The sequence below is a fragment of the Vombatus ursinus genome, unplaced genomic scaffold (genome assembly GCF_900497805.2).
Source record: "Vombatus ursinus unplaced genomic scaffold, bare-nosed wombat genome assembly UNPS02014807.1, whole genome shotgun sequence".
Taxonomy (NCBI): domain Eukaryota; kingdom Metazoa; phylum Chordata; class Mammalia; order Diprotodontia; family Vombatidae; genus Vombatus; species Vombatus ursinus.
In genome coordinates this window covers 19164616-19186812 of record NW_020954585.1, presented here as the reverse complement: position 1 = coordinate 19186812, position 22197 = coordinate 19164616, and the positions used below count along the sequence as shown (strand labels likewise).

General features: G+C 38.1%; 1 protein-coding gene across 7 annotated transcripts in view; it reads left to right on the top strand.

Moving 5' to 3' along the window:
- Positions 1 to 22197, top strand: part of AOPEP (aminopeptidase O (putative)) — a 568440-nt gene that overhangs the window by 22079 nt on the left and 524164 nt on the right. For all 7 annotated transcript variants that reach the window (XR_003570208.1, XM_027874398.1, XM_027874399.1 and 4 more), the window contains exon 3: positions 3887 to 4017. Coding sequence is in view for 6 of the 7 variants with exons in the window: in XM_027874398.1 (XP_027730199.1) it covers positions 4011 to 4017 (7 nt within the window). In the remaining variant the exon portion in view is untranslated. The remainder of the gene's footprint in view (positions 1 to 3886; positions 4018 to 22197) is intronic.

The window sequence follows — 22197 nt, the reverse complement described above, 5'->3', positions numbered from 1 at the left end:
GTTGTTTGGGGAAACTCAGGTCTCAGTGAGGGCAAAGAAGTGTGAGAGAAAGAGGGTCAGAATTAAAGGAAGTCTGTTTACTATAGAGCAGGAGTTCCAGAGGGCACAGTGGAAAGGGAGGGCAAAATTGGAGAAATATTGGTGAGGTAGGCTGAAAAGGATAGAGATGAGAGAAAAGGAGAAAGGTTTTAGGTATCATTTTTTCCTAGGTGCTCAGTAATTGAGTAATACAGAAATGAAAAGAGAAATTTTCATGGGAGTTTGTTAGATACAGGGATTGTTGAGGGTAGATACATCCCAGAGGTGGTTTTGCCAGGTAAGGGCCAAAGGCATAGGGCCTTGGGTTGCCCCACTAGCCTGTAGTTGTATGGGGTTGGTGGCAGGAAGCCATCAGCCAAATATGTACCAACAGAAGGCAGAGGATTGCTCATTTTCCAAATATATCAATGTGTACTTGTGAGGTTGTGTTTTAAGTATTTCTTTACTGGTGAAGGAAATAAATAGCTGTTCTATATCTGATATCTACTACTTTGTATATTTAGAAACTTTTCTCAAATGTATCCTGGTTAATCTCTTTTAAGGAAGTCCCTAAATATGAACCAAATGTAAGCTTTAAAAGATTTTTTTCTAGGACTTTGGGGTGGGAAGAAAATGAGCCAGAGAGTTCAAGAAGAAGCCTAAATCTACTCTTTTTAGGGCTAGGTTCCCCCAATGGATCGCATAGTCCAGAGCCAGAGTCCTTTGTAGAAAAGTGCACTCTCCTTGGCAACATGTGACATTAGTGTAATGAATGCTCTGGATTCAATTTTTCAGAATGAGGAGCCCCTCCCTCACCCCTTTATGGTTCTAAGGGTATTCCTGAGGGGCCAATGTGTGTATGTGGTGGGGGTCTTTTTCTAATGGCATTAACTCAAGCTCATATTCTCACATATTTCCCCCACTGTAAGGTGCCAGTGATTAGCAGCCCAGAGTCATTTAATCAATTAATATAAATTACCATTTAGAAAAGGATATTTACTTTGAAGATATAGCAAGAATGAAAAACATTCTTTTCCAACATTTGAAAAACGCATTCTTCCCTATACTGCCTTGGTCCCTGGAGGCTCAGACTTAACACAATGCCATTGATCCTAATGAGTTTGCTCCCAAATACAGCATCGAGACTGGACAAGTCCTTGTCTCAGCTACTGCTAGGCTGGGTCTCAAAGGTTTCTCCTTGCTGCTTGGGGATTTGTTGACAGACTAGCTGACACAAAACCCAGTGTGGACTCCATTCCTGGACTTCTGCTGGCTTACTCTCCTAACGTTTTGAAGCTCACGAGATAATAGCCAACTCCAATCTCCTTCAGCTAAATCAAAAGAATAAACACCAAGGCAAGAACTGAGGTCCACATTCATGGACCACATATCAGCCTTGGATGCGAAGGCCAGAGGCTTCCCACCTTAAAGAATTGCCTCTTTTCTTTCACCAGAACACATTCAGTCTGGAAGGAGCCAGACCAAAAAGGAGTGTCTTTGGTTGACTAGTATCTTTTTAAAATTATTTATTTATTTATTTTATTTTTAGGCAATTGGGGTTAAGTGACTTGCCCAGGGTCACACAGCTAGTAAATGTCAAGTGTTTGGTCTGAGGCCAGATTTGAACTCAGGTCCTCCTGACTCCAGGCCAGTGAGCTATCCACTGCGTCACCTAGCTGCCCCCTAATTGTTTTTAGTTCTCAACATTAATTTTATAAGATTTCGAGTTCTAAATTCTGCTCCCCTCCCTCCCTTTCTCCCTTTCCAAGATGGCATGCAATGTGATTATAGTCCAGAGCCAGGGTCCTTTGTGGAAGAGTGCCCTCTTCTTGGTAACATGTGACATTAGTATAATGAATACTCTGGATTCAATTTTTCAGAATGAGGAACCACCCCACCTCCATATATATGATATATAATCATATTACACATATTTCCACGTTTGATTAGTATCTTTTGAATGAACCCCCGTGGCATTTAATAGAAACAGTAAAACAAACATAGAGGCTTTATTTTAGCCTAAAAGCAATGGGGAGCCATTGAAACTTCTTGAGCAGAGAAGTAGCATTGACATATCTGGATTTTAAAAATATCAGTTTGGTAGCTGTGTGGAGAATACTCAGAGAGTTGAGAAAGGGAGATCAATTTGAAGATGGAAGTCCAGATGGAAGGTGATGAGATTTTGGAATAGGGTAGTTGTGATGTGAGTAGAAAGGAACTGAGGCGAGAGATTGAGAAAGTAGGATCAGTAACTTGACAACTGGTGGAATATGGAGAGGTATGGGAGAATATAGAGTCACGTATGAAACCAGCTACCAGAAAAATACTTTCTAGAATCATATAAGCAACTGTAGACCATAAACTGTAACTGCTAGAATTTTATAGGCAATATAAACACAATGGTCTGAATCACATAGTTCACCTCTTCTATTTAGGTTATGATTTTATAAATCCAAGATTTTCTCTCATTTCATTCAGTCCCCAGTGAGGTGGAGAAAAAAGTATTTTGTACAGTTTTAAACCTCTGCCTCTTTTATTATCATATACCACAAACTACTCAGTGATACCCTCCATTGCAACATGCCCTGCACAAAATTAATGACAAGAATGTGTCATATGGCAGATATGAATAATTATAATTTTATATGAAAACATGAACAATTAAGAATTAAGAGGAAATGCATTGAGGAAAGAGGAGGATAGTTAAACCTTCATTGTCCTTTGACTGATCTCAAAGAATCTGTCTTAGCCACACACTCCTTCTTAGGTGTGTGAATAGGCAGACTAGCAATCAGGAGAGAGGTCCAACTGCATTGACATCCTAAGTTTTAATGTCCATTCAAAATGCCTGTTGAAGCATTTCCATCACCCAAAACTGTCAGGCCACAGCTAATATGCACATTACTGCCACTGCACTTTCTTTTCTCAAGACCCAAATTGAATATTATGTTTAACCATTTTGGCTCAGTGTTCGTCTCCTGATCTTTCCCCATCATCTGGAAGGAAGCTCACACTGTCCATCAGAACTACAATTTCCAAAATTTCATATCACCAGATCCCAAAACCTTACCACAGGGAAATTCAGTCTGAATACTCAGCAACATTCCTCCCTTGGTTTTTGAATTTTGTGATCCCTTGCAATATCAATTATGCTACTTTTGACATCTATAATTATGTAGCATAGCATCCAAAAAAAAATCAGTGCTTAATAGAAAAAGAATGATTAACTCAGGAACCCACACAATCATTTTAGGCATCCATTCATAACAAATATATATATATATATGTAGATAGATAGATCTATCTATATCAGCAAAACTTGTAATGCAACATAATATGTAATACAAGTACAATGCAAAGCTTCACTTGATAGGCTACTTCAGCAACTATAGGTCTAAATTATATACAGGATATAATATATAGATGTGTCACAGTAATCCATGCATATCCTATTGCCTTGAAACAAATATAAATGAGAGTAAAACTAAAACAATAATAACAACAGTAGGCTTATATGACAAAACATACAGTAACAGCAACATATATATAAATAGCTAACAGCAGAAACTACACATAGCATGCTACAAAAGTATATAGACAAGAAGATAATAAAAACAGAAGCATATTCAACACAACCAGTTATGAGCTATTGTACTCTGTGATGATTCCACTAACTAGCAGATTTTTGAGATGGTCTCTGACATCACCCATCACAGACCCAAGAATTTTTCCAAGATTTTTCCTGAAACAGTTGGGAGTCAGGGATCTGGATCTTGTTCCTCTAACACCCCCCACATTACCAATCAGGCAAGAACAATTCTGTGCTCTTGCTGAGCTTCTGCCACTGACCATTCCTACTATTTTTCAGATTCAAGGAAATCCCCAAAATCAAATTTCTCTGGATCCACTTGGGAGGCTGAAGAACCAATGTTCTTATGATGTTCATTGTCACTGCTTGATCCTGTGGTCCTGTAGGATTCTATATAAGCTGCATGAATGGTAAAGGAATTCTAGCTTGTTGTTTGCAATATTTTGCTAATAACTTAAGTCATCTGGAATTGGTTCCAATTAGAGCTGACAATTAGTTAACACAGTAAAATTAGAGTAACGATTTTACTTTGTTGGCACAATCAATTTCTTTGGGAAATTGCAAGGTCACATCAACGTATACCAATCAAGTATGGGTAGTTTTGGTCACTTCGTTCCAAGGCCTTCTAGAAGTTGTAAAGGTGTTTTCTTCAGATACCTTACAAAATGATTGGCATGCAAATTCTTGTGCTTCACTGTCCAAGATAACAGTCCAGTCTCTATTTACAATTCTCAACATCCCCTCCATACAAGGTCATGCTCATTGCAAGGACTATTATATAGTAATATTTGGGGAAATATGAATGCTATAATCTTGACACTGAAAATCCAAAGAAATAGATTGCTAACTGAATATAAAAATGCATTTTGGGGACATTGAGCTATAGGATATGATGGGACGTGGCTAATTGAAATTTTTAGAAAAGGGTTGAGCATTGAGCCTAAGGATCACACTTCAGACACTTACTAGCTTTGCAGCCAGAGACAAATCACTAAGCCTCAGTTTCCTCATCTGCAAAGTGACCTCTGAGGTCCCTTTCGCTCTAAATCTATAATCTTATGATTCTATGATCTTTTAGAAGGGCATATGGGCCCATGGGACTTAGCAAAGATAATCTTGACCAAGAAGCTCAGTGATAGCTTGGAGATATGGAGAAAGGGTCATAATTTTGCTTGAAAATAGGGGAAAAGCTGGACAGCCCAGGATCAGTGCAGCTGAAAGCCAGGAGGCCCAAGGGGTTCTAGTTACCTGTCAGGGAGAAGATCACTTTCAAGAAAGCCACTGACCTTGTTTTTGATGTGGAGAAACAAATTACCTGGCTCAGTACTACAAACAGTCCAAGTTGGCACAAACAGTCATATAAAGACAAGAAAACTAAAAGCAGCTAGGAAGGAGACAGAAAATTTCTCCTGGGGATTGCAGATGGCCAAGAATCAAGAGGAGAGTTTGGGGAACTGAGGAACTGTCCTGCCATGCTTGCCCTCACAGTGGGAATACCCAGGTGACCTTGAGAAGGGCAAAGTAGAAATAGCAAAGTTCTGATAGACTCTGAGCCATCATAAAGTTATATTGCATAGGGCAAGCAAGGAGTCTGAGGATAGATTTCAGGGAATCTATGAGTTTTGATGGGGAAAAAAAATTACATCTTTATTTTTAGCATTCACTAAATTTAGAATTTCTTTCAATCCCTTAAAAACTTTATTCAAAGAGTCAATGACACACAAAAAGTTAAGAACACCTGGCCTAGAGCCTGTTGAGATTAGGGTCTGTCCCTCCAGAAGCACGCCACAGAATGGATGACCTTAGCAGGCTATTGGGGTATAAAACCATTACCTTTCTTTGGCAGCAGAGGGCAGTAGAGGACAACTAGTTCTGGGAGTTAGTACTAGGACAGTGGTAATATTTGGGTTGCCATCTGAGAAATTCCTCTTATTGAATGGCTCACCGGTTGGTTGATGAAACTGTCCTGAGCAGAGAACCCCATCTTTCAAGCTGAAGCCAGAGTCATCTGAGAACCCTCCCCAAGAGTGCTAGCTGCATCTATACTGGGAATACAAGGATTTACTAGATTGGTGTAGAAAATTAATGGTACCACCAAGCACCTCTCCTACTTCTCATTTCCAATATTCTTATTCTCAGTCCATATTCATAATTATCAATACCCTCAATATCCTCCATACAAGGTCATGCTCATTGCAAGAATTATTCTATATTTGGAGAATTCTATAGTCTATATTGTATGTGGTCTATATTTCTATATATATTCTCTCTATATAATTTTATATTCTATATTTGCAGAAAGCTGGATATTATGACCTTGATGCTAGAAAGCCAAGGGAATAGACTGCTTGTTGAATATAAAAATAGTTTTTAGAGGCATTAAACTATAGGATAGCATGGAGAGATACAGAAGAGAGCAAAGACCCTGTATTTGCACTAAGGTGGATTTGTTGGGGGGGCTTGTAAGAATTAGGGCTGATAATGAAAGGAGCTGAATAACATTTACACTTAATTCACATGTTGTAAATACTGAATAGGGCCTTCGGCCTGGCCAACACCCAGGAAATCTTTGGGTCTGGCTGACCTGGTCAATCAGTAAACATTTTTCTTAAGCACCTACTATGTGCCAGGTACTGTTTGAAGCTCTGGAGAAACAAAGAAAAGTAAAAGATAGACCCCTTTCTCAAGTAGATCACAGTCTAATTGTTGTTGTAGTGTACCTCACTGATGTTTAAAAATTTTCACATCATCCATCAAAATATATTTTCTATGTAAAAGAAATAGCGACTTATTTGTGTTGTAGCATCTTAGCTGGGACTGCAGATAAGAGAAACATGCCTTCTCCCAACTCTGGTAAACTAAGGATTCATTTTAGGGACAGATGAACTACGAATGTACCTGGAATATGTACAAACCATAGAAAACTGAATGGTACCTCTTGGAGTGGTATTTCCTGGGAATTGTGAATTGTTACTCAGTCACTTATAATTGAAATGTTGATTCCTTTTTTATGAAAAAAGTAAGGATTTATGTTATGGAAATGTTTGTTTTATTCCATAATTAAGCAACAATTTTTGTTTTAAAGTTAGGACTTAATTGGGCAACTAGGTGGCACAGTGGATAGAACGTGTAGAGGCAGTCTGTAATGGCTTGGTCAACTAACAGTGGAGTTAAAGAGGCTTCTGCCTCTTTCATTGTAGCTATAATTGTGGAGCTATTATCAGAGGGTAGGAGGAATGTATTAAAATAGAATTAGTCTATGAGAAACTCAGAGTCTTCTCTTTGGCTAACTTCTTTCTGCTATCAGTGTTTTGGTGAAAGAAGAGAGACTATGTTGTAAGAGGAGAGGCCTTGGTCCCTTGCCATCCATCAGAGGCCAACGTGTGGCCTGTGAATACAGTCTTGGTTCTTTGCCTTAGTATTCGTTCTTTTATTTTAGATGGAGTCTACAACCTTGTGAGTTTTGAAAGGTCAGGAGAGCAAGCTACCCAAGGTCCAGGAGTCTGAGAATCAAACCCAGACTAGGTTTTAGAGCCAGCCTAGCATCCGTGCCCCTCTGGGGTCCTACCTAATAGGTTTATGAGGCTGTACAGAGGAGGCAAAGCTAGGTGAAGGAGATAGAAGCTAATTGAATTTAATTGGTTAAACAGATTTGGGGTGCTAGTCATTGGTGACTAACAATTGGAGAAACTTTCCCCCTGGATGTGGGTTGGGCTTTAGCCAATAGCATTAGAGAAGAGACACATTAACAGGCTACCACTAATGCTCTGAGAGGATGTGTCCAGTCTCATTTGGGGAAAGAGAGGCCAGACAGGGTACACACTACATGTTTATAGATACTTCAGGCCGTGTATTTTATTGCTGGTTCTTTTATGGGATTTTGACTCCTGTCAGTTTCTGCATGACTACCATTATTCTTCCTCTATCATAGCCACTTTCTATAGCATCTAGCTTGGTGAATCACAGGATCATAGATCTAGAGATGGAAGGAGAGGAGGAGAATAAGTATTTATATAACACCTACTATGTGCTAGTCACTGTGCTAAACACTTTTTACTAATATTATCTCATTTGATCCTCACAACAACCCTCCAAGGTAGGTGCTCTGATTCCCATCTACCAGTTAAGGAAACTGAGACAAACAAAAGTCAAGTGACTTGCCCAGGGTCACACAGCTAGTAAGTGTCTGAGGTCAGATCTTCCTCACCTAGGCCCAATATTCAATCTAATGTGCCACTAGCTGCCTCTAAGGAGGCAGCTTTCTAGTCCAAACCTCTCCTTTTACATATGAAAAACCTGAAGCCCCAGTGGAAGAGACAGGATTCAAACTCATGACTCCAAGTTTAACATTCTTTCCACTTCATTACTCTTCCTCAGTCTATGTGGACAGTTTTCTCTTTCTCCCTTCCATTTCAGTTTAAAATTCTTTGGATTAGATTCGCAAGATCCCAGACAAATATATTCTTACTAGCCCTTGTTAGATATAATTCTGGGATCTCGTCTTTCCTGTATTTTTAACTGTGGTCATAGGATAATAATGCAATGGAGGCAAATAGGTGAACGATCTGTGGAGCTCCTGGGCCACTTTTGATGGGTCACATGTCGTGGCTCAGAGCTGAAGGTCATAGCATTTGGAGTTGACATGGCAAATCCCGAGTAGTTCCCTGGTACCCTCCCTGCAGGACGTTGGGAAGATTTCTGTCAAAGCTACATCAAAGAGAAATTGACCACTAAGCTAGAAATAACCACCTATTCAATAGATCTTAAAAGGAATTAATCCACTGCTCCCCACCTCCACTTCTCTGCTGTCTCTCTGCTGAAACCTGTGGCATATAAGGCGCTCTCTCTCTCTCTCTCTCTCTCTCTCTCTCTGACTCTGTCTCTGACTCTCTGTCTCTGTCTTTGTCACTCTCTCTCTGTGTCTCTGTCTCTCTCTTTCTGTCTCTCTCTCTTTCTCTCTCCATCCCCTAGGGCTTTCTAAAATGATCAGTGCAGGATAGCTAGGTAGTGCAGTGGTAGAGCACCAGCCCTGGATTCAGGAGGACCTGAGTTTAAATCTGGCCTCAGACACATAACACTCACTAGCTTGTGTGATTCTCGGCAAGTCACTTAACCCCAACTGCCTCACAAAAAAAATAAAAATAAAAAATAAAATGGTCAGTGCTTTCATGAAGCTGCTAGAATAAGGGTTTGCTTAGGCAAGTATGAGCTGGGACCTCCAGCTGCCTCTTCTCCTTTGTTTCCTTCATTGTGCACAGGCAACCGAACAGTGATTCTGAAATGAGTACTTCCAGTGTTGGAGGCAACTTGTACATTTAAGATATCAGAAGTTCTTTGTTCCATCTGTTGGTGCAGGGTACAACATAGGAAGTTCCCCCTACAGCTACTGTAGTGATTCTTGGAAAAGAAAGTGACCATTGACAGGAGAAAGAATCGAGCCCAATTCCTATCCTGACTTGCCAGCAGATATGGGACAACTAGGTGGCACAGTGGATAGAGTGCCACACCTGGAGTCAGGAAGATCTCAGTTCAAATATGGCCACAAATACCTCCTAGCTGGCTGACCTTGGGCAAGTCATTTAACCTGTTTCTTCATCTGTAAAATGGGGATAGTAATAGCACTTACCTCCTAAGGTTGCTGGGAGGATCAAATAAGATAATATTTGTAAAGTGCTTAGTACAGTGCCTAGCACTTAGTAAGTTCTATATAAATGTTAGCTATTATTACTATTTTGAGGGAGAAAATGCTCAGAGTTAAAATACTGATTTATCAGTCTTTCAAAGTGCTTCATGTTTTGCTTTACCACAGGACAGCATAATAGTAGTTAAATATTACTTGCTCATGTTTAAGTCTCTGTCAATGCCTTCCTATGAATCCCTTATGTTTCCAAACATGTTTCTTTTTTAATGGAAGAATTATATAACTGTCGTATGCCTGCTGTACATTGTACTTTGAGTATCTTTCTACTCCCCATTTTTGGCAAAATCCCAGAATTGAGCTAAACTTAAATTTTAAATGATTCTCACCAAAACTTTTGTTTGGCCATATAGATTTATGGGATGAAGTATGGTTGGCCATGGTAGAATTTTTCTACAATAATTTAATATGTTCAGCATTCAGATCATCCAAGTTCCAGGTCTAATAGAGTTATACCCTGAACCTCTATCTACTAGATATTCCAGAAATGCAGCAACTGCCTGTTCTAGAAACAAGAAGTAACTGTTTAAAAGATGAAGGGAATTCAGACAATACAACCAAACAAAAGCAAGCTTTTGTTCAGTTACAAGAATTGTTTTAGAGCAATGCTGGAATGAAGAGACAAGGTCTGGTATACCACAAAGATTTACTGTCCCAGCCCCTCAATGAATATCACTTCAGACCCATTACCATTACCAGATAGTTGAATTACTAACATATAATATAGAGATGTCCAGGGACTGGGAAAAAAAACATTTGTTAATCAGTTTTAGAGTTTTTATTGGAATAAAGACAAAAACAAATAACAAATTAGAAGAATAGAAATGGGAAGATGGTACACAAAACTGAGACAGTTTTATATATATTTATTACAAATTATTTTATATTATATATTAATATACTATATAATGTATTATAAATTATAATCATGGCATTTATTTTTATTTATTATAAAATTGTTTATAAATATATATGCAACTATTTGAGTTAGTAAAGTAAAATGTTAAAGATTCCTTAACTATTTTTAAAATTTTATTTTATTTTTAATTTTCAGAATAAAACAAGCATTTCCGTAACATAGTACAATAAAAAAGATGATTGTGTATGAAACTGCAGATCTGCTATACACAATTTGCTATTCCTTTCAAATATACAACAAAATCATCATGTAAATTTCTTTTTTTCCCTTTTATTTTCCTTCCCTACTCTCTCCTCTCACACATATGCCCTCCCCCCATGCTCTAGATGGCTAGATTTTGAGTCATGGACCCCTGTAGCAGCCTAGAGATATCTATGGACCCCTTCTCAGAACAATGTTGCTAAATGCATTAAATAAAACACACAAGATTACAAAGAAAACCAAGTTCATATTGAACTTACAATCCACCAAAATTTTTGCATCTTTTTCAGACAAACTGCTGTCTAACCATGCTTCCTGCATCATGCAATTTTTTTTCACTCATAGTTCATTTTTATTTCCATTATCACACATTCAAACTAATACTATTGTTACTCATAGTAAGGATAGAGAAATACACAGGAATAGGGAAAAGATGTGTAATTTCATTGATTAAAGGGAACTTCCAGGTAAAAAACTTCCTCTAAAAATACCTTCCTGCAATTTAATTCTTAGAGAATTACCTATGATTTTGTAAGACTAAATGGATTTCCAAGGTAAAAAAGCACATATGTTACATATACATATACACACACACACATATATTACATACATAATATATACCTATATACACTATATACATATATATATATATATAACATATATTAATATGTTAAATCCAGGAAGGCTTGAGTTCAAGGTTAACTCTCTCTCTCCACCATCCTATTCAAATTTACCATAGCTCTTTTTTTTATGATATTTATTTTTTTTCAGGTTATACATGTGTCATCATGCAAAACACTTCCATAGTAGTCATGTTGTGAAAAACTAAGTATACTTCCCTTCATCCTATCCCTATGCAATTTTTTAAAAACAAATTTTTACCTTTTGTTTTTATACTGCCTAAATTTCCTCTAGAAACTGTTCCCCACCTCCACCCCCATACATAGTCATTCTTTATAAGAGTTTTTCCATCACGTGCTTTTGTGAAGCTGATTGTTGTATCTAAGTGTAAGTGTTTACATTTATCCCTAATGATTTTCATCTTTTTCGATATATCTCAATGCTATAAGTTTGACATCTTTGTGGATCCTGACTCGATCATCCAGTGTTTCAGTTATCCGTCCCATCATTGTGTCATCTGCAGATTTGTTACAAACAATGACTGTGTAGGGGAAAGGGAGGGGATTGCAGGACCTTAGATCCAGGGCTGGAAAGGACCTGACAGTCGGATCCAGTCCAACTCCCTCGTTTTGAAAATATATTTGGAAATGGAGGTGCTGTAAAAAAGGAATCACTAAAATTTATTTTAAAAAAAGAAAAACACAGAAAAAAAGCAGTTAAGCAAAACTAACCAGCACATGAACAGACAAGCAACGTTGTGCACTAAAAGTCTACCACATCTGCAAAATAAGGGAGTGAGGTATTTTTTATCTCTTTTTCAGAGCCAATCTTGTCTGTTATAATTATGTAACATTCAGCTCTTTTGTTGTTCTTTTGTTTAAATATTATATTAATTGTATATATTATTTTTCCTGTTTCTGCTTACCTTACTTTGCATCAATTCATGTTTCCCCACTTTTATCTGTATACTTCATCATTTCTTATGTCACCGTAATATTCCATTATAGTCATGTACCACAATTTATTTAGCCAATCCCCAACCAACAGGCATCTACTTTTATTTTCAGTTTTTTGTGACTACAAAAAGTGCTACTATAAATATTTGGTGTATGTGCAACTTTTTTTTAATGACCTCCCTTAACAGTAAGATATTTGGATCAAAGGGTATGAACTTTTTAATTACTCTCTTAGCATAATTTCAAATTGCCTTTCAGAATTGTTGGACTAATTTATAGCTTCACCAACAGTGTAATATTAGCATGTCTGCCTCTTCACAACCCCTTCAACATTAACTATCCTTTGTCATCTTTGACAATTTGCAGGGTCAGAGGTGAAACGTCAGAGTTGTCTTGATCTACATTTCTCTCATTAGTGATTTGGAACAATTTTTCATGTGCTTGTTAATTGTTTGCAATTTGTTTTTTGAGAACTGTTCATATTCTTTATCCACTGGTACTATCTGTTTAAAGTTAAAGCACATACTCTTCTTTTATCAAATGGTAAATTATGAAAGTGTATGTTATCAAGTCTTATTAGTGGCAATGATTTGTTTTGTTATTTCACTTAACTTTTCAAGGGAAGAATATTTTTGGTTTGTTAATATATTTTCTAAAAAATATTTCTCTGATGTCAGAACAAATGTTCTTCAGTATTTTGTTGTGGAAGCTAGATGGCTTGGTGGATAGAGTGCTGGGTTGGAATTAGGAAGACTTGAGTTTAAATCCAGCCTCAGACACTTACTAGCATGTTAGCTTGGACAAGTTACTTAACCCTTGTTTGCCTAGGAAGCAGCTAGATGGCTTAGTGGATAGAGCTCTAAGCTCAGGAAGACCTGAGTTCAGATCTGGCTTTGGACATTTACTAGCAATGTGATCCTGGTTGACGGGGCAAGTCACTTAAGCTCTGTTTGCATTAATCCACTGGAGAAGGAAAAGGCAAACACTTCAGTATCTTTGCAAAAAACAAATCAAAACAAAACAAAACAAAAAACCATGGACAGGAAGGTCCATGGGGTCACAAAGAGTTGGACATAACTGAATGACAACTTGTCCCTTTCTTCATATAAATCCTCCACAAGGGTTCTATTCAACATACTGTATTCCTTCCTGTACTTCTCTCAACATTTTGTGGACACCAGTGGAGCAAATGGATTCTCAACCACAGAACTTCTTAATCTGAGGTCACTGCACTTATTTTTTTAAAAAAATATTTAAGAGCTGCATTTCAGTACAATTGGTTTCCTTTGTTATCCTATGTGTTTTATTTTATGCATTAAAAATGATGCTGAGAAAGAACCCAAAAGCCTCACCAGCCTTCCAAAGGGTTCCAAAAAAGGCTAAGAACTCTGTTCTATCAGTTATCTATACACTTGCTAAATGGCCTATCTTCTCTGCTGGTCATATATCTCTTCAATGATATAGTTTACATCATTTCTCATAATCCTTTATTAGTAATATGTAGTGGCCTATTATGCCTACCATTTGTCTTTCTATTGCCCTTCAAGTTATCCCAAAATTTTGATTCCTTGTTGGAGAGGAATCAAAATGCAGTCCCATGGTGTAACTCTATATACACCATGGGACAGACACTAGTGTTAACAAGGACTTTTGTTTCCTGGAAAAGCTCAGGGTCATTAATAACACTATGTAACTTGCCCAGAGTGCTCTAATCTTCCTCCTATTCAATGCTGGCTCAAGTTTATTGCATATATTTATGATGTATGTCTGTTCTGATGGACTAGCTCCATGGGCTGTCAATCTAACTGTATCTTGTAATCTGGACAATAGGCATTTTTCATCTATTTTGTTTTTTTCTTTGTGAATACTCTAGCCAACAGAAATACTACTATTAGGTCTATACCCTAAAGAAATCAGAGAAAAAGAAAAAAGGACTCATACGTACAAAATATTTATAGTAGCACTTTTTGTGGTGGCAAAGAATTAGAAACTAAGTGGATGCTCATCAATAGAGGAATGACTGAACAAAGTATATTATATGAATGTGATAGAATACTATTGTGCTATAAGAAGTGATGAAGGAGATGGTTTCAGAAAAACCTGAGAAGACTTATATGAACTGATACAAAGTGAAGTGAGCAGAACGAGGAAAACAATCTACACAGCAACAGCCATATTGCAATGATAATCAACTGAGAAAGGCCTTTAATAACTCTGATCAATACAATGATCCACCACAATTCCAAAGGACTCATGATAAAAAATGTTATCCATTTCCAAATAGAGAACTGATGGATTCAGTGCAAATTGAAGTATATATTTTTTCTCTTTCTTTTTATTGCTTTTTTTTTTCAGAATATGGTTAATGAGGAAATCTGTTTTGTGTGATTTCATATGTATCGTATCTCATGCTGTCTCAGTAGGTGGGGGAAGAAGTGGAGGGAGAGAATTTGGAACTGAAAATAAAAATAAAATTGAAAAACAAGTTTAGCCAAACTCCTTCGATTGAATACAGGCCTCATTAAGGAGGTTCTTCAGTGTTCTAAAGCCTTATTGCAAATAGCACAGTATTATTTGCATACAAGAGCCTGTGGAGAAGAATTTCTCTTCCATTTGAACTCGGTTCTGCACATGCTTCAAACGTCTTTGTTGAACACACATCTACCTGCTTTATTCCTCATTGGCATTATTAATAAGAGGGCCATTGAACAAATTTGTATCTGTTTCAACACCTTTCAAGGAAACATGTATCATTTGAAAAAGGAGTAAGAGGGATTTTGTTGAAGGAAAGCCTTTAAGGTAGGGGTTGTTAACCTGGTATTCATGCTCTTGATTTAAAAAAAAAATTTTTTTTGATAACTATTTCATCACACACAGGACGGTGTGATAGGAGTCTTCAAGTATCTAAAGGGCTAGCATATAGCTTGTTCTTTTTGATCCCACAATCGTAAAAACCGTGAAGAAAGGGCAGAAGTTATAAAGAAGCAAAGATAGATTTGATATCAGGAAAAACTTTCTAACAATCAGTACTGTCCAAGAGTAGGGTAGCTAGGTGGTGCAGTGGATAGAGTGCTAGGCATGGAGTCAGGAAGACCTGGGTTCAAATCCGACCTCAGACGCTTCCTAGCTACGTGACCATTGGCAAGTTATTTAACCCTGTTTGCTTCAGTTTCTAAGAGATACGGAGATCAAGGAGCTCCGGTAACACTAGACACCAGGGTTGTGAATCAAGGTATTAATAATGATTATGGAGGTGGTTGGGGGAAGAAATTCAAGTGTGCTGCCCCCCATGCCTGGAATGTTCTCACTCCTCATCTCCACCTCCTGCTTCCTTGCTTCCTACAAGTCCCAACTAAAATCCCTTCTACTAGGAGAAATCTTTTCAGATTCCCCAGAATGCTAGTCGCTTCTCTCTCAGATTATCTCGTTAGAACATGGTTGTTTACATGTGGTTTCCCCTAATAGATTCTGAGCTCCTTGAGAGCAAGAACTGTTTTTTGCCTTTCTTTGTATCCCTCGCACTTAGCACAGTGCCTGGCACATAGTAGGTGCTTAATAAATGCTTGTTGACTTGCTCTACAGATGAGTATCAAGGGCTCTACCCACATCAGGAGCAGGTATTTCAACTAGGTTTACCTTCCACATCACAACTTCCCCATTGCAGTTTTGATATATCTCGGGTCAGTATAAGAAATTACTATAAATGGGAATTTTGGGGGGGAATTTTGAGGAAGACTCAGATAACATACAAAGGCCAAGAGATGACACGAAAAATGTTTAGAAACTCAGAACTGCGTAGAGTATGCCTACAACCAAATACTTAACCCAAATTTTACAATAAGGTACTGTAAACATCCCATAAAAGAAAAAGAAAAAATTCAGACTTTTTCTTTGGTATGAAGGGAGGGCCAAAAATTTTTGTGTGGATTTTCTAGATCGCTGGGCTCTATACGCCTAACCCCGGTGATGTGGAAGGGATAACTGTATATTGCTTTCAGTTCTGATGAACCTTGTTCAGACCACTGAAAGCCTTGTGTGAGTTCCAATGTAGTATATGAAACAGAAACAATGATAATGGCCAGCATTAATATAGCATATTAAGGTTTGTAAAGTGTTTTACATGTGTCATCTCATTCAATTCTTACCCCAGCCTTGTGAGGTATATGCTATTATTAACCCCATACTACAGACAAAGAAATTAGGCTCAGATAAATGACTTACTAAGGATCATATAGCTTAATAAATGTCTGAGGGAGGATTATGAACTCAAGTCTTCCTGACTTCAAGTCTGGTATTCTATCCACTACACCACCTAGCAGTTCAGTAGGGAGATGGGCATCAGGTGAGGTTCTATGAAGCTTGAAGTGGTTTTCCTGTGTTGGTTTGTGGTTTTCCCCATCCTGTCTTCCTTGATGTTAGACAGCAGGAATATGGCTGTTGCTGTGTAGATTGTTTTCCTTGTTCTGCTCACTTCACTTTGTATCAGTTCATGTAAGTCTTCTCAAGTTTTTCTGAAACCATCTCCTTCATCACTTCTTACAGCACAATAGCATTCTATCACATTCCAGAATAGCAGTCAGTCAAGAGCTTATGTGAAATGTCTGCTTTTTCCCTGGAAAAGTCTTCGGTCTTTAAAGTCTTTAATGACCCGAGTTTCTGCCATGTAGGCAGTACTTTTTTTTTCTCTTAAGAGGTTAGTATTTTTTCCTCTTAAAAAGTCAAAGAAGCTTTCCTAGAGCCTTGATTGGTCTGGGAGCTAAGGCTTGAGCTATTAATGTGACTTCCTGGTCGCCCAAGGGCACAAAAGAGCCCATGGAGTCCATGAGGAGTCAGTGTCCCTCAACCTGATGAATGTTCCATTGCTATTCAAATCCCCAAACTCTTCTGACCTGACTAATTTCTATATAGAGATGATAGGAGTCACGTCTACCTGAACACATCCTTTCTATGCTATGGCTAAGTAAACCTCCTTTTGTTAGATATTCAGGATTAGATTGGTATCTCATTTCATTCCAGTTTTGAACTCAAACTACCAGAGTGGCTTAAAATATGTGGTCTATGATCAGGTTCTGTACTATGTATGAAACAAGGCACAGAGTATATCCAGGGAAGGATTTAAAGGATTTATGTCCTGCAGATTCTGCCTCAGAACTGACCAAAATAAGTCCTTCACAACAGATCTTAATCCCCCATGACTGGGGAAGATTAGTTGTAGTCATCTTCATGGTAGACAGCAACAGGAACTAATTTAGATGTGTTCTGTTCTGGGAGAAGCAGAAACTACTGATTCTTGTACACATGGGTGTGGGAATGATCTTTCTGAAACAAAAACAGTGGGAATTTTCCTTTGAAATCAGATTAATATAAAACATTTCAAATGACCTTTCCTCAGAGTTCCACAAAGTGGGGCTGACATGTCTTTAGTGTGGTAGAAAAAACATTGGATTTGAAGTCAGAAGGCCTGGGTTTGAATCCCAACTCTGCTACTGCCTAATTCCATAATCTTGAGATATTTCTTTGTCATTCTGGGTCTCAAGTTCTACACCTGTATAGTGGAAGAGAGGAGAGAGATGTTGGTCAGGAGTGGGTCTCTGATCAATTTGATGAGTTTTCCATTTATTTCTGAGCCCCAACTTCCTGTGTCAAGAAGGGGAGATTTTGAATTCTCTGAGCATTGTGATCTCAGAATCTAGTCTTTTTCCCAGATGAGAGAGATATCCCGAGCAGTATCAACTTAGGGAATTGTCTTATGGATAATTCTAGGTTTGAGAATTGAGGGATCTGACCTTCTAGAGAGAGAAGGGACTTTCCAGACAAAGCAGGTTCTTTGGAGAAATAGAAAGATTAAATACATACTGAAATTCCTACTTGGAAAGCAAGACCAGTAAACTAATCAGACAATGTAGATCTTATGGGAAGATTACTTGTTCACCAACACCAAAGTATATTTGCCTTCCAGTGGAAGTCTAGATGGGGTAGCTAGGTGGCGTAGCGGGTAGAACGACAGGTCTGGAGTCAGGAAGACCTAAGTTCAAATCTAGCTTCAGACATTTAACTAGCTGTGTGACCCTGGGCAAGTCACTTAACCCTGTTTGCCTCCATTTCCTCATCTGTAAAATGAGCTGGAGAAAGAATTGGCAAACCATTCCAGTAGTATCTTTGCCAAGAAAATCCCAAGTAGGTTTATGAAGAGTTGGATACTAATGAAACAACTGAACAACAAGCCTAGATAACAAGGTGATACTTGTTGCTATTTGTCCTTCGTTCTGGAAGAAGACCATGACATCAGGGAGGTGAGACCATGACATGCAAGTGAATTGGATTTAAGTGAGGGAGAGCTGTGCAAAGTCATCAGCCAGATATGGATCAGGACAACTGGAGATGGCCCAGGATGCAGTGGGGTATTATGTAGACTATGTGAGACTATAGGAAAGAGGGGCTCAGAGGAATGTCAGAGGGTTGCCTCAATAACAGCCTCAAGAATAGTATTCTCTGGATATAGTTGATTGGTTACTTTAGGGCATGTATTTCCTATATTTATTTGGGAGGGCTGCTATGAGTCATGTTTTCTACATTTTCTGTGGGGTAAAAAATCTAATTGACACATGCTAACTTAGTGATTGTATCAGAGTTGGGGGACCCTATATTTAATGAAACTTAGACATGAGCAATACCACGAGTATTCTAGGAGGTAACTTAGTGTAGGGACAGTGATCCCAGAAAGAGGGAGAGATTAGTCCCTAAAATGAATGCTAATCCATTTGGGGGGGGGGGGCAGACTAGGCAATCGGGATTAAGTGACTTGCCCAAGGTCCCACAGCTAGTTAAGTGTCAAGTGTCTGAGGCCAGGCTTGAACTCAGGCCCTCCTGATTCTAAGGCCAGAGCTCTATCCACTGCGCCACCTAGCTGCCTCTGATCAAATCTAATCTATAGAAGCCTAGAGGCTTTGAGGGCCCTGGGTTGCAGGCTACATCTGTAAAATGAGGGCATTAGATTATCTAAAATCCTTTCCAGCTCTAAAGTTTATGATTCTATGTTTTGACCAGAAAGAGGGATGTATGTTCATCCTTAGTACCATGTTACCATAAATAGTTACATTTTCCCATTTTGCACAAAGGAAACATGGTAGCAGTTGACTCAGTTTTTCCCTTTGTTTAGCCAGGTAAAACTTAGGCGTTAGTGAGGTTAAAAATAAGGCACCAAGATCCCTTTAGGCCTGAAAGAATTAAACAGAAAGAGAATAATGCCACCTTCTTCTCCATTAAAAGCTGGAAGGAAATGTCAGAGTTCAGGTTGATTTTTCACATGAAGCTGAAACCCAAAGAGTTTATGAAAATTGGTCAAGGTTACACAACTAATTAGTGAGACAAACAAGACTAAAACTCAGATACCTGACTCCCAGCCCTATGCTGTTTTCACTACATCCTGTTGGATTCTAATTCACTTCAACCTTTAAAAATCAACTTACATTGTTGAGGCCCTAAAGGTAAACTGGTCTTTCTCAAATTCTATCAACATTGTTGAGGGAAACTGCTTCCTAGACTGTTCAAACAGGCTGTGCTCTCATGCTCATTTAGATTATATTGGGTGGTAGGCCCTGAGGCCTTAGTGTTAAGGGCATACGTCCTTACATATGAGGAGTGGAAGGTTGGGGACTCATCTGTTTCTCATTTTCTGACTTCAAAATCAAACCATTTGAGAGAAGACCCTGATAAAACAGATATTAACCACTTAAGGGCCTTAATTTCAATGTACCATTTTAGGGTACACTAAGAACTATTAACTAGATCTTTTGTGATAACAACCAGGCCTGCCTGTGATGAGCTGTAGTATTTTGCTGGGGGGCCAAGGGGAAGTAAATGGCATCCATCTCTTTCCTACCTACTTAATTCAAAAGAGGAAAAATGAAATGGAGAAATTAAAGAAAGTGAAGATCTCTTGAAAAACTGCTGAAACTTGGTTAAAAATTATGAGAATATTACTGGTTTGTGATCTGAACAGCCTCAGTGCAGAAAACGTTTAAAGCAAACTATTTTTTTTTTACTTAAATTGCTCAGGCTTTAAGAAACTGCAATCTGTCCCTATCACTCAAATTAATTTAGCTAACACTTCATTACTGCACAGAATTTTCAACACTTGGTGTTTGAGCGTGACTGCTCCCTCATGCAGTGTGCTCAGATTTACCAAGGAACTGGGCTAATGAAGCTGTATAATTAGAATGATAAAATTTATTCTGTGATTAAGTGTCTAGACATCCCCATTTAGCTGTATTAATGCCCTGCCAGGAGTCACCAAAATAGCAATGATATCTATTTACAAAGTCCTTTACTATTTTTCCCTTGCCCTGACTTACTGCCCGAGAGAAATCACAGGTGCAGCCCTGAGCTGGGGAACACACGCTCCACAAGCCTCGTTAGAGAGTGGTGCTGACTGTCGATGTGTCATGAGACGACTATGAAGGGTGACTCAGCCGAAAGCTCTGTCTCTCCAATGTGGAGAGCAGCATTATAATTTTCCTGTGTTAACAGCAACTAATAGCATCTCCTCTGAGGAGTCCTTGACCTGCTTTTGTTGTACATTTTGTTACCCCAACCTGGGAGGTGTAAGGCTAAGTCCAGTATGTGAGATCTATGTTTGTTTGGGATGGGGCATGGTAACATGATTATCATCCCTAAAGAGGACAAGGTCATGATGTATTTTTGTAAGGAGAGTGTCACATATGCTAAGGCATTTGCTGCTCTGCTTTTTTGGTTGTCATTTAACTTGAAATTCTGTATGCCCCATTTTTAAACTGTCTAATTCACATTGAAAATTTAAAAGGAAAGCTATATCAAAATTAGAGATAGGCCTCTTGACCTTATAACATGGCCCTTTAAGCCAGAAAGCATGCACTCTGTAAACAAAACATGCCAAGTGCAATTGGAGACTTCACTGAGTGCTTTTCTGGCCTCTTGCCATTTTGTGAATACCTGACCAATTTTTCTTTCACTAATATGATCTTTTCTTGTCCATGATCCAAAACAGATGATTTTGGAATTGGGAAAGATAAATGTTAACCTGCAGTTTTCTTTCACCAATAATATCTTCATTTTCAACTAATGGCAAGCATTTATATCCCTTTATATATTAATGTTAGTGCCAGAAAATAGGAGATAAATGCAGCACAGAGAGTACTATTTGAATAAGTCAGAACTGCTGAATAGCTACAAGCTGAGGGTATTTTTCCTCAACTGAATCAACTTTTTTTTTCTAGAAATGCCCATTCTGGGAGATCACGTGGACACAACAGGGAATTAAGTTAGCTTGTCAACAACATTAGCTGTCATCCATTTACAATATACTTCAGATGCTTAACATGTTTTGCATAATTTTCTACTGCACTATGTTTATGTGGATGTTTTTCATTCTTCCTAGAAATCTAAAAAGCAACCCAGGTCTTCTGCAATTTTGAATAATCTTCAATTCTTTCACGCCTTTGCTTCTTTTTTATTATCATTTCAGATTTATTGAATGCCAACTCTGTGCAATAAACAATAGTGCAATAAACATAAAAATTAAAACTTTTTTGGTCTGATTAGTGATTTTATTTGGTATAAGGAGTTTATAGTGAGGAAAATCCCTCTACCAATGCAGATCAGCAACAGTTTTGCTACTAATAGTCTTAGAAATTTTCCTGGAGCACTGAAAAGTTAAGTGACTTGCTCAGATTAAAATAGCTCATGTGTATAAGAAATGGAACTTGAACCCGGGTGGTCCTGACTCTAGGGCCATTCTTCTCTCTGATACGTTACACTGCCTCTCTAGGAGAACATTATGAAGATTAATGTAAAGTACATTCCCTACCCTAACAGACTTATACTTTAAATAAGTTTAAAGATGGTCTCACCACTGGTTTAACTGATCTTTCCAGTGAATTGGTTGAATACACCAGATGTTTTGGTGTCCCATAGCCCAAGACAGACATATCCATGCGGTTTCAAATTTCAATCAATAAATCAGTGAGTACGTTTGTGTTCAGCACTGTGCTAGGCACTGAGAGATCAGAGTGATACAGAAACATAAGATATATTTCTTCCTGTCCTGGAGCTTATTATATAACTGGGAATCTACAATAAAGAACCAAAGAAGATATAATAACAACATGAGTAATACGTAAAGATATTTTAACATCTTTTCCCACTATCTAGCTCAGGG